The sequence below is a fragment of the Cebus imitator genome, unplaced genomic scaffold (assembly GCF_001604975.1).
Source record: "Cebus imitator isolate Cc_AM_T3 unplaced genomic scaffold, Cebus_imitator-1.0 Scaffold217, whole genome shotgun sequence".
NCBI classification, from domain to species: Eukaryota; Metazoa; Chordata; class Mammalia; order Primates; family Cebidae; genus Cebus; species Cebus imitator.
In genome coordinates, this window is record NW_016107532.1 from 2,052,145 (window position 1) to 2,065,007 (window position 12,863).

The following is a 12,863-nucleotide window of genomic DNA, read 5'->3' on the forward strand; positions in this document are numbered from 1 at the left end:
TTTTTTTTTTTTGTATTTTTAGTAGGGGTTTAACCATGTTGGCCAAGTTGATCTTGAATTCAGGTGACCCACCAGCCTCGGCCTTTCAAAGTGCTGGGATTACAGGCATGAGCCACTGTACCCTGCAAATTTATATAAATGAGAAGTTGTAGGTCAGTAAAATTAATAATTTATTCCTATGGCAATGAGCACCCCATTCTTTTTTTTTCACACCTGCAGCTCTAATACTACTATACATCTCATTAACACACGTGCCAAAATTTCTTATTTACTATTTATTTTTTTACACTGTAGTTTCATGAAAAACCATAAGATGGGCTAGAGAAGAAGAGTTCTGTTGGCCTTTGCCTGCACATATCTGTGACAGAAACTTAGAAATAAAATTTCAAATTACTTTTTTATCCAAAATCTTAGAATGATGTTAACTATTTTAAAAGATGTGTAGCTGGGCATGGTGGCTCACAGCTATAATCCCAGCACTTTGGGAGGCCAAGGTAGGTGGATCACCTGAGGTCCGGAGGTCAAGACCAGCTTGACCAACATGGAGAATCCCTGTCTCTACTGAAAATACAAAATTAGCCAGGTGTGGTGGCCCATGCCTATAATCCCAGCTACTCGGAAGGCTGGGACAGCAGAATCGCTTGAACCCAGGAGGCGGAGGTTGTGGTGACCTGAGATTGAGCCATTACACTCCAGCCTGGGCAACAAGAGTGAAACTCTGTCTCAAAAAAAAAAGATGTGACAAGTTTGTCTTGTACCTTTCAACAGTGGTTCTCAAGCTTGAGAATGCCACAGAATCACCTGAAGAGTTTGTTAACCACGTAGATTGCTGGTTCCTACTTTCAGGATTACTAATTTAGTGGGTATGAGATAGGGCACAACAATTTTCATTTCTAGCAAGTTTCCAAGTCATGCTGATACTGGTATAAGGTCCATACTTTGAGAACCACTGGCTTAGAAGATCCTTCAGCTCACTGGGATTATTTCATAAACCATTTTAAGAAGCACAGTTTTGCGATTTTACCTCTTTCTGTCCCCTTTGTTGTTGCCTCTGTAGACCCTCATCTGGATTGTGGGGATAGAAGTGAAGTGATGATCAGTTTGGTAGAGACATAGAATAAATAAGGGTGAAAAATGCCACATTGTATTAAGAAGGCAGGGGGCTGGCCGGGCGCGGTGGCTCACGCCTGTAATCCCAGCACTTTGGGAGGCCAAGGCAGGTGGATCACGAGGTTAAGAGATCGAGACCATCCTGGTCAACACGGTGAAACCCCGTCTCTACTAAAACTACAAAAAATTAGCTGGGCATGGTGGCGCGTGCCTGTAATCCCAGCTACTCAGGAGGCTGAGGCAGGAGAATTGCCTGAACCCAGAAGGCGGAGGTTGCGGTGAGCCGAGATCGCGCCATTGCCCTCCAGCCTGGGTAACAAGAGCGAAACTCCGTCTCAAAAAAAAAAAAAAAAAAGAAAGAAGGCAGGGGGCATTTCATAATGTAAAAAAGAGGGACAGATTGATAGATAACTCAGGTCTTGCCACTGTAATGTAATTTAATTATTGTTACTATACAAGTCTGTCAACTGAATGTTAAAATGGTGTGAGCATTCACAATTTATAATTTTTTATCTTAAATATAATTTAATATCTTAAATATAATTTAATGTATATTTGATGTTAAAGCAAAACAAGTGGTTTTTTTTCAATCCGGTCTTTTTTAAATGTAAAAATTATTTCATACTGGTAATTAGATTTATTTATGCTCAGGTTTCTCTTACTAATGAAATTTGACTTCTCCCAAAAGATTTATTAGAAAAATACTATCTAAAAACAAGATCCTTTACTGGTAGTCTGTTTAAAGGCAGAGATATTTGTATATATGTTTGCTTTTCTTAAGTATTTACAGAGAATACCATGATTGTCTTCATTGTATTATTTCCTTGGTTTCTTAGAAAGAAAAGTAATCGAGAGCTAAGGAACTAACTTTGCTATAAGCAAACTGTTTCTCCACAATTCAAATTTGAATTAATAAGTAATTGTTTTGTGTTAAAATAGCATGCCTAATTTGCCTAATTTTTTTTTTTTGCTAAATTTATTTATTGCATGATAAACTGATTATCATTCAATATACTGAACAATAGCCTTTTTTAAAAATGTCTGTTTTTAGTACACTCAGAAGAAGCCTTGTTTTTACTGGCAACCTGTTATTACCGCTCAGGAAAGGCATATAAAGCATATAGACTGTTGAAAGGACACAGTTGTACTACACCGCAATGCAAATACCTGCTTGCAAAATGTTGTGTTGATCTCAGCAAGTAAGTTTTAAAATATGTTTTAGCTATTTTATTTTACTTACACTGTTGAATTTTCGATAAAATTCTTTTGATGGTAAACTCTGATTCCCTTTCTTCCCTCTTTTCCCTCTTGTTCATCTATTTCAGTAAATGTTTATACTGTTGCCTCTGGCATTATTTATATTATGGAGATTTCATTGTTATGGTAATAAATAATAGAGTTTAACTCTGGAGAAACTTAAGTTATAACTAATTCTAATTGGTTTCTTAAATGATCACAAATATTTTGTTTTCTTTGCTTTCAGTGTTAGACCAGTTTGAATAAGCCTGAAAACTCTCCAGTTCACTTGAGATTAATACTCCCCTGTGTTTAGGTGATTGTATAGTTTCCTTTCAAGATCATTTTATTGAGTACATCTTTTGCACATTACAATTAAGCCAAGTCAGCTGTCCCTATACCAAATTTGGATGTATTTAGAGATACAGATAATTATGTTCTGTTAAATTCTTTTCTGTACTGTAAGAGATGGAATAATGGTAAAAGGAGCTAAATGGTCACATGTGTAAATGGTATTAAATATTTGTAAAAGCCTTTATGTATAATTGGCTTGTAAGTTTACAAGGGGAAGATACAAGTAAGTCTCACCATAGACTGATCAATAACTATGCAATCTGTCCAGTGACTGACTTTTTAATTAAAGCTAGCCAAAATTTCTGAAATTTCTGAGACATTTGTTCTTGAATTATTTTTAAATTTCAATGTTCCTAATGTTGAATTCTTAATAATCTACTTTCTTATGTAATTTGCCAGTTCCTTTTTTTTTTTTCTTTTTTTTAGAGAAAGGGTCCTGCTCTGTTGCCCAGACTGGAGTGTAGCAGAGTGATCATGGCTCACTGCAGCCTCCATCTGGATCTAAGCGATCCTCCCACCTCAGCCTCCCATGTAGCTGGAGCTGTAGACACGTGTCACTACAGCCAGCTAATTTTCTTATTTTTTTGTGGAGATGGGGTCTCACTATTTTGCTCAGGCTGGTTTTGAATTCTTGGGTTCAAGCCATCCTCCCACCTCGGCCTCCCACAGTGCTGGAGTTACAGGCGTGAGCCACTGTGCCTGGCCTAAGTATGCAATTTTTAATTAACATATGTTAGTCTTGTTTCATTTGCATATACATTTCTATTTTAAGGAAGAAGGACCACCATGTTTGTTAATGAAGAACCATTTATATTTTCTCCCATAATATAATAATTATCTTCTGTTCCTTCTTACGTGAGTAATGAATATGTTGCTCAGACTGGATTTGTACATACACTAAATGTAACTGATTCTGTTTTTAAAGGTAAAAGCGAAATTTTAAGATCATAAATTTCCAGCCTCCCAAATGATTCTAAATATGTGTTTGCCACTATTCTAATTTAAAAAAAAAAAAAAATTTTTTTTTTTTTTTTTTTTAGAAGAAACAAATTGGCCAGGTGCAGTGTCTCATGCTTGTGATTCCAACACTTTGGGAGGCCAACATGAGAGGATTGCATGAGCCCAAGAGTTTGAAACCAGCCTGGTCAACATAGTGAGACCCTGCCCTGTCTCTACAAAAAATTTAAATATTAGCTGGGTGTGGTGGTGTGCACCTGTAGTCCCAGCTACTCACAAGGCTGATGCAAGAGGATCACTTGAGTCCAGGAATTTGAGGCCATAGTGAGCTGTGACTGCATTACTGCATTCTAGCCTGGGTAACAAAGCAAGACCCTGACTCTTTAAAGAAATAGAGAGATGGGGAGAGAGGAAGGGAGGGAAAGAAAGAGAGAAAGAGAAAAAAGAAAGCAAGAAAATTTATGTCTCCATCATTTAATGCACTTTGGTAATGAAGAATATGTTTACATGAACTGCTTTTTATATTGGTTTTTAAAAATCTTTCAATTTGTATTTTAAAGGCTTGCAGAAGGGGAACAGATCTTATCCGGTGGAGTGTTTAATAAGCAGAAAAGCCATGATGATATTGTTACTGAGTTTGGTGATTCAGCTTGCTTTACTCTTTCATTGTTGGGACATGTGTATTGGTAAGTAAGAATGATCCAAACTATCAGAAAGGCATTTCCATACAAGAATGTTTTATAGTTTAAAAAACCTATGTTAATGGGTGTTTATCAAATAGTACTTGGCTAAGTAGTACATAATCTGATTCTCTGACTTTATTAAACCTGTAAAATAGTAGATATGTTAATCTAATTTTGTACTTTCCACTTAGCCTTACTGATAATAGTTATAGCAGCCCTGCCTAACACGTTAGGTTTTTTTTGTTTGTTTGTTTGTTTGTTTTTTTATGAGATGGAGTTTCGCTCTTGTCGCCCAGGCTGGAGTGCAATGGCATGATCTCAGTTCACTGCAACCTCCGCCTCCCAAATTGCTGGGATTACAGGTACCCTCCAGCACGCCCAGCTAGTTTTTGTATTTTTGGTAGAGAAGGGGTTTCACTATGTTGGGCAGGCTGGTCTTGAACTCCTGACCTCAGGTGATTGACCCTCCTTGGCCTCCCAAAGTGCTAGGATTACAGGCATGAGCCACCGTGCCCAGCCCCATGTTGGTTTTTTTTTTACCTTGGATGAAAAGAGTACGTGATCCACTGAGGAAATAGAAGAAAAGATAGCCAGATCCATTGTCTCACGCCTACAATCTCAAAACTTTGGGAGGTGGAGGCGAAGAAGAACAGGTAACTCTTCCAGTATGAATGCGTCACATGTGTACATGTCATCTGTGGGAGAAGATGTCTCCCTGTGAGAGAAGTGACTGAGGACTGCTTGTCTAAACTACTAGGATAGTATCTATTTTAAGATAAATTGAGGCTAGCTTGAATAGTGGTTATTTTTTAAAACCTTGAAAATGTGTTTTTGAACAGAATAAATTGTATTACTAAATTTGGGGGCATTTTCAGGTATAACAGGTATGTTTAGCCATTAACACCACTCGTGTGAACAGGAGTCAGCAAAGACATAATATCAATGTATTCATTTACCTTAAGGACTCAGAATAATGAATTTAGTTCATGTAACTATGATTATTTTTGTCATTTATTCAAGAAACTTTGATATTCATTTCCATTATAGCTAAACACTTGGCACTGGGAATATAAAGATAAATGACTGAGAGTCTCCACCCTCAAAGGTTTATAATAAAGTAGAAGAGAAACAGTAAACAAAAGTTTTTAAGTGTGATATAGTGAACCATATATATTTGGTCTTTGACCTAATTTCCTCAAATACACTTAGAAACTCTGCAGTGATACCTTTTGGTATGCAAACACGTTGACTAGTAGTCAGCATTCCCTAGGTTAGCTTCAGGATTGGGGCTGGCAGCAAAAGACCAAGGGAGGATTAGAGGGTTGGGACTGTTCGTACCCATGCCCCAGCCTCCCAGGAGGTGAGAGGAGGTGAAAATTAAGTTCCACCATTAGATTGGTGATAAGATTATCACCAACAGCCAGTGGTTTAATCAGTAATGCCTAAGTAATGAAGCCTCCATAAAAACTCAAAACCACAGGGTTCAGAAAGCTTGCAGAAAACTGAACACATGGAGGTTCCTGGCAGGTTGCTTGCCTCAAGAGGCCATGGAAACTCCACACCCTCCTTTCCCCATACCTTGTCCTGTGTACTCTTCATTTGTATCCTTTGTAATATCCTTTATAATAAGTCAACTGCTCTAGCAAATTCATCAAACCTAAGTAGAGGGTTGTAGGAATCCCAATTTATTGCTAGTTGATCAGAAGTTCTGAAGGCCCAGACTTGTGACTGGTGTCTAAAGGTGGGGCAGGTTAGTCTTGAAGACTGAGCCTTAACTTGTGGGATTTGAGACTGTCTGCAGGTAGATGGTGTCAGAATTGAATTAGTGGACATTCAGCTGGTGTTTGGTGCTTGGTGTGTTTTGGGGGAAAAAAACCACACATTTGGTCACAGAAATCTTATGTGTTGATGATTGTTATTATTGAGAGAGAATAGGAACAAACAAAATGTTGCTTTTTCCACGCTCAGAGTTAGTTTTTATTATCGAATTAAAAGTTCTGCCGGGCGCGGTGGCTCACGCCTGTAATCCCAGCACTTGGGGAGGCCGAGGCGGGTGGATCACGAGGTCAAGAGATCGAGACCATCCTGGTCAACATGGTGAAACCCCGTCTCTACTAAAAATACAAAACATTAGCTGGGCATGGTGGTGCGTGCCTGTAATCCCAGCTACTCAGGAGGCTGAGGCAGGAGAATTGCCTGAACCCAGGAGGCGGAGGTTGTGGTGAGCCGAGATCGCGCCATTGCACTCCAGCCTGGGTAACAAGAGCGAAACTCCGTCTCAAAAAAAAGTTCTGCAATAAAATTTGAGCAGTTTATTGTTCAAATGAGAAAATAATCAGTCCTACCTGGTTAAAAAGAGGGGTAATGGTAACTGGGAAAGACTTGATAGAGAAAGTAAAATTTGGCCGGGCACAGTGGCTCACGCCTATAACCTCAGCACTTTGGGAACCCAGGAGGCAGAGGCTGTGACCTGGGATCACGCCATTGCACTCCAGCCTGGGCAACAAGAGTGAAACTGTCTCAAAAAAGAGACAAAGTAAAATTTGACAACATGTCATACCTATAGAGTGACTTCCAAAGGAAAACAGATGTTTGAAAACTACAAATTATTTGAGAGGAGTGATGTAAAAAACTGGAGGGTGGACGATTTATGAAAAAAGTTGTCAAAGTTTTAATAAGGAATGTTGGAGAAATATTACTAAAGAGCACCATATTTTTACTTTTAGAAAATTAAAATGAAGTATTATAAATACTACTCTGTCTAAAAGACTTGCTTTAGATGATAAAAAGTGACATATAGATAAGAAAATCTCAAAACATTTGGAAATTGAACCACATACTTCTAAATCATTCATGAGGCCAGGCACAGTGGCTCACATCTGTAATCCCAGGTACTTGTGAGGCTGAGGCATGAGAATTGCTTGAACCTGGGAGGCGGACGTTGCAGTGAGTCAAGATCACGCCACTGCACTCCAACCTGGGCAACAGAGTGAGACTCCGTCTCAGAAATAAATAAATAATTCATGGGTTGAAGAGGAAGTTTCACAGGAGATTTTAAAAATACTGAACTGAATGAAAGGGATAATAAATATGACATTAAAAACGTGACGTTGCTAAAGTTAGAGCAAAATTTATAGCACTAAATGTTTGTTATAAAAGAATAGTTTCAACTCCGCTAAGCTCCTACCATAAGAAATTAGAAAAAGAAGAGCACAGTAAATCCAAGCAAACAGAAAGAAGGAAATAATAAAAAGTAGAAATCAGTGGAACTGAAAACAGAAAAACAATAGAGAAAATCATTGAAACCAAAGCTGGTCCTTGGAAAGATTGGTAAAACTGCCAAAACTGACCCCCAAAAAGAAAGAGAGAGAACACGATTACTTATATCAGGAATGGAAGAAGGAATACCTACCCACCCTGAGGACATTGAAAGGATGTGTATGCTAAAAACTCCATGCACATGAATTTAACAACTTAGATGAAATTGACCAATTTCTTAATAAACCACACTACCAAAACTCACCTAAGAAGTAGAAATCTGAATAAGTTAATCTGAGTAATCCTAAAATTATGAAAGAAACTTTAATTTGTAGTCAAAATTCTTCCCTAATGCTACACAATCTCTTCCAGAAAATAGAACAAGAAATACTCCCCTACTCAAGAGGTCAGCATTTTCTTGATTCCAAAACCAAATACTGTTCTGAAAAAGAAAATTATAGGCCAGTATCCCTTATGAATATGTACACAAAAATCTTTAAAAACAATTAGAAAATTAGATGTATCTAGTGATATGTAAAAAAAAAAAATCAGTTTCTCAGAAAATTAAAAATAGAATTCCATTTCTGGGAATATACCCAAAATAATTGAAAACAGGATCTTGAATGGTCAGTTGACTTTTGAAAAAGGTGAAAAACAATTTAGTGGAGGAATGATGTCCTTTTTAACAAATAATGGTGCCAGTGCAACTGGATATTTATAGACAGAAAAAATGAGAATTGACTTAAAACCTCACACCTTATTAAAAATTTAACTCAAATGAATCATGGATCTAAATGTAAAAAAGAAAACTATAAAACGTTTAGAAGAAAATCTTTATGACCTAGGGTTAGGTAAAGAGTTCTTAAACATAACACCCAAATGACAGTACATAAAAGAAAAAATTGGTAAATTTTATCAAAACTGTTTATTTTGCAAATGACATTAAGAAAATACATACAAGCCACGGCCTGGGAGAAAATATTTGCAAATCACATAAACACAGATTGTATCTAGACTATATAAAGAATTCTCTTTAAAAATCAGTTCAATTAGAAAATAAGCAAAACAATTGAATAGATCTTTCACCCAAGAGGATATATGGATGGTAAATAAACAGGTGAAAAGATGTTCTAAATCGTTAGCCATTAAGGAAAGCAAGAAAAAGCCACCATTAGATATCACTACATACCTGTTAGAATGGCTAAATATAAAAACTGCTGAGAATACCAAGCACTGGTGAGGATGCAGTGCAGCAAGATTACTTGTACACTCCTGGAGGGAATGTAAGGTGATACTTTACATAAGAGTTCATAGCAACTTTATTTGTAAAAGCCCAAAACTGGAAACAACCCAAATTCAATAAGTAAATAGATGAAGTAGTCCATCTGCTGGACCACTTAGCAATAAAGAGAAACAAACTACTATATTGATATGTATAGTAACCTGGATGGATTACAAGTATTACGGCAAGTGAAAAAAGCCAATTTCAAAAGTTTAAATATATAATTCCATTTATATAACATTAATCTAACAGACTTATAGTGAAGGAGAACAGATAAGTGATTCTCAGGTTAGAGTTAGGAGAATGTAACTATTTAGGGTTTCTTAGGGATATTGGAACAGTTTTATATTCTGATTGTAGTGGTGGTTATACCAATTTGTAAATGTGATGATGTTCTCTATATACACTTGTAAAAACTGCTAAAATTCAAATAAGCTCTGTGGTTTAGTTTACAGGTTTTTTTCTTTTTTCTTTTTTCTTTTTTTTTTTGAGACGGAGTCTCATTCTGTCACCCAGGCTGGAGCGCAGTGGCATGATTTCAGCCTCTAAAAGGGCTGGGATTACAGGTGTGAGCCTCTGTGTTGAGCCTGGGTTACAGTTTTATACTAATGTCAGTTTCCTAGTTTTGATAATTGTACTATGATTATGTCAGATATTATTGGAGGAAGCTGGGTGTAGGGTACATGGGAACTGTGTACTATTTCTGCAAGTTCTATGTAAGTCTAAAATTATTCTAATGTAAAGTTTTAAAAAATAAAGTCGCTGGGCATGGTGGCTCACGCCTGTAATCCCAGCACTTTGGGAAGCTAAGGTGGGCGGATCACGAGGTCAGGAGATGGAGACGATTTTGGCCAACATGGTGAAACCCCGTCTCTACTAAAATACAAAAAACTAGCTGGGCATGGTGGCACGTGCCTGTAGTACCAGCAACTCAGGAGAAGGAGGCAGGGGAATCGCTTGAACTGGAGAGGCAGAGGTTGCGGTGAGCTGAGATTATGCCACTGCACTCCAGCCTGGTGACAGAGTGAGACTCCGTCTCAAAAACAGAAAAAGTTAAAATTAGGCCGGGCGCGGTGGCTCAAGCCTGTAATCCCAGCACTTTGGGAGGCCGAGGCGGGTAGATCATGAGGTCAAGAGATCGAGACCATCCTGGTCAACAAGGTGAAACCTCGTCTCTACTAAAAATACAAAAATTAGCTGGGCATGATGGTGCATGCCTGTAGTCCCAGCTACTCGGGAGGCTGAGGCTGGAGAATTGCTTGAACCCAGGAGGCGGAGGTTGCGGTGAGCCGAGATCGTGCCATTGCACTCCAGCCTGGGCAACAACAGCAAAACTCCGTCTCAAAAAAAAAAAAGAAAAAGTTAAAATTACAAATATGCTATAAAGTCTTGTATCACTTTATGATGGGGATATGTTCTGAGAAATATGTCCTTCGGTGATTTTGTCATTTGCGTACATCATAAAGTACATATACACAAACCTAGATGGTGTAACCTACTACACACCTAGGTTACATGGTATAACCTTTTGCTCCAAGGCTACAAACCTGTACAGCATGTTACCTAAACTCTGGTAAATGTTTGTATATCTAAACAAAGAAAAGGTATAGTAGAAATATGGTATTACAATCTTATGGGGGCCAGGTGCAGTGGCTCACACCTGTAATCTCAGCATTTTGGGAGGCTAAAGCAGGCAGATCCCCTGAGGTTAGGAGTTCAAGACCAGCCTGGCCAACATGGTGAAACCCCATCTCTACTAAAAATACCAAAAAGAAAAATTAACCAGGTGTGGTGGCAGACGGCTGTAATTCCAACTAGCTGGGAGGCTGAGGGAGGAGAATCGCTTAAAACCGGGAGGTGGAGGTTGCAGTGAGCCGAATGGAGGCTGCAGTGAGCCGAGATCACGCCATTGCACTCCAGCCTGGGCAACAACAGTGAAACTCCATCTCAAAAAAACAAATAGTCTTATGGGACTATTGTCACATATGTGATTTGTCATTGAACAGAATGTCATGTGTCACTCAACTATATGTGTATTATTATTTTAAGAAAAATCATTAATAAAGTTTTTTAAAGATGCAGTTAAGTCCTCAGAAAGGTATGTGTGTGTGTATGTATACATACATGTGAAGAAGGAAGTTTTATTTTTCTCCTTCAGAGGAATATGGGTGGATTCTTTCATATTTTTTTTTGTTTTAGTAGATATGGGGTCTCGCAATGTTTTCCAAAAAGGTCTTAAGCTTCTGAGCTTAAGCAGCCCTGCCACCGCAGCCTTTCAAAGTGCTAGGATTACAGGCATGAGCCACAGCACCCAGCCAAGGGTTATTTTTATTCATCGTAAAGATTACAAGATTATTAAAAGTGGAACAACCCTGCCCCAATACTGGCTTTTCATTTTAGCCATTATATGCCAGAATTGCACCTAGTAATCTAGGTACATACATGTGGTTTTATAGCTAAGGTGTGTTAGGTTTTCTTTTCTATCTCCAGTATAGACATTTTTCAGTCTTCTTATCTATTACAGCACATTAGACTTCTATGTTTAGCATGCAATTGATACTAAGTCTGGTTCCTAAATTAACTAATTTCTTCCCAATACTACTTAAATAATATTTTTTGCCCCAGTTATTTAGGAAACTTCTGGCTAGGTTTTGTATCACTCAATTTTAATAAAAATTTCAATCTAAATTTAGAGTACTTTAGCAGTTTAATTTTCTTAAATCTTTGTCCCCTTTTATCTCCCTATCGAATAATTAGAAGTTTAATCTCCCATGCTAGATTATTATAATTCCACACCAGACTTCTTCCCTGGTTAGCTCTTGTATGATTTATACGTGTATCTATCCACGTGTGTATCTAATCTCTTAGCAGACACTAATTTTGATTTAAATTTCTTCTGTTTTATGGTCTGTTAATGAAATCATGGCTCATTATAAAAATCAGCCTTGCCAACTTATCAAATTTGGATTTTTTTTCCCACTAATGTAGAAAGAAAATATAATTTTAAATAGTATTGGAAATGAGACTTTTCATCACAAAGGATTACCCTCTAACTTTTCCATTATATTTTTCTCCTAATAGATTATTTTGTCTTGGCTTAAATTAATCAATGTTTGTCTACTTCCTTTCTGGCCATGTAAACAATTCATACAGTTCACTAATGCAACTTTAAAAATTATTAATAAAAGTGTCTGTTTTATGTTACATTCTGCTAGCAAAGCAAGGGGACAGGGCTACTTCAAAATAGGAAACAGGTAGTATAAAAATGACAAAAGACTAATTTTCCATTCTCAGACAGCTTATAATCACTTGCAAGAGAGAGTGCGTGAAAAGATAAATAGGCAGACTGTGGTTAGTATTATGAAACAGAAGGGGCCTAAATAGCATGAATTGAAGGATGAAGAAGTGAGACATTAATTAGGGATCTATTGATGGTTTAGATGAGAAGCAATAGGGATCCTAACAGTGAAAATAGAGGGAACTTTAAGCCAGAAATAAAATGAAAATACATGAATTATGGCTTCATTGCTGATTGGCTATGAATTGAAGGTCAGAGAAGAAGGAGGAGTCAGTGCTATCCCTAAGTAGGATTTTTGAGTCTGTGAACTTGTAAGAATAGCGGTTTCCTTAAAACACAGAAATAGAACAGATTTGCAGGAGAAAAGCTGAACTTGATTTTGAATTTACTAAGCTTTAGATAAGGAAGTAAACCTAGATGAAACCACCCATTCGGCTGAGGAAAGGTAAGTTTGAAGTCAGAAAAGTAGATTTAGTTGTCATCTCTGTAGAAGGAATTCTCACCAGAGATTTTCTAAAGAAGCGACTGAGGACTGATGGAATGGCTTTACTTAGGAACTACAAGAAGAAAATATAGAAGAAATGGTCATTGACATATTTGTAGCTTGAGGATCCCAAACAATGAGATTTCACTGTATTTTTCATTTATTATTTTTATTTTACTTTTTTTTTTTTTTTTTTTTTTT

The 12,863-nt window shown here is 37.3% G+C and overlaps 1 protein-coding gene across 11 annotated transcripts in view; it reads left to right on the forward strand.

The window, feature by feature from the left end:
- CDC27 (cell division cycle 27) overlaps nt 1–12,863 on the forward strand; it is a 73,907-nt gene that overhangs the window by 18,077 nt on the left and 42,967 nt on the right. For 7 of the 11 annotated variants that reach the window (XM_017549270.2, XM_017549265.2, XM_037745978.1 and 4 more), the window contains exons 3-4: nt 2,162–2,309; nt 4,218–4,343. In XM_017549270.2, the coding sequence (XP_017404759.1) occupies nt 2,162–2,309; nt 4,218–4,343 (274 nt within the window). The remainder of the gene's footprint in view (nt 1–2,161; nt 2,310–4,217; nt 4,344–12,863) is intronic. The other 4 variants (XM_037745981.1, XM_017549271.2, XM_017549274.2 and 1 more) reach the window with 1 other exon arrangement.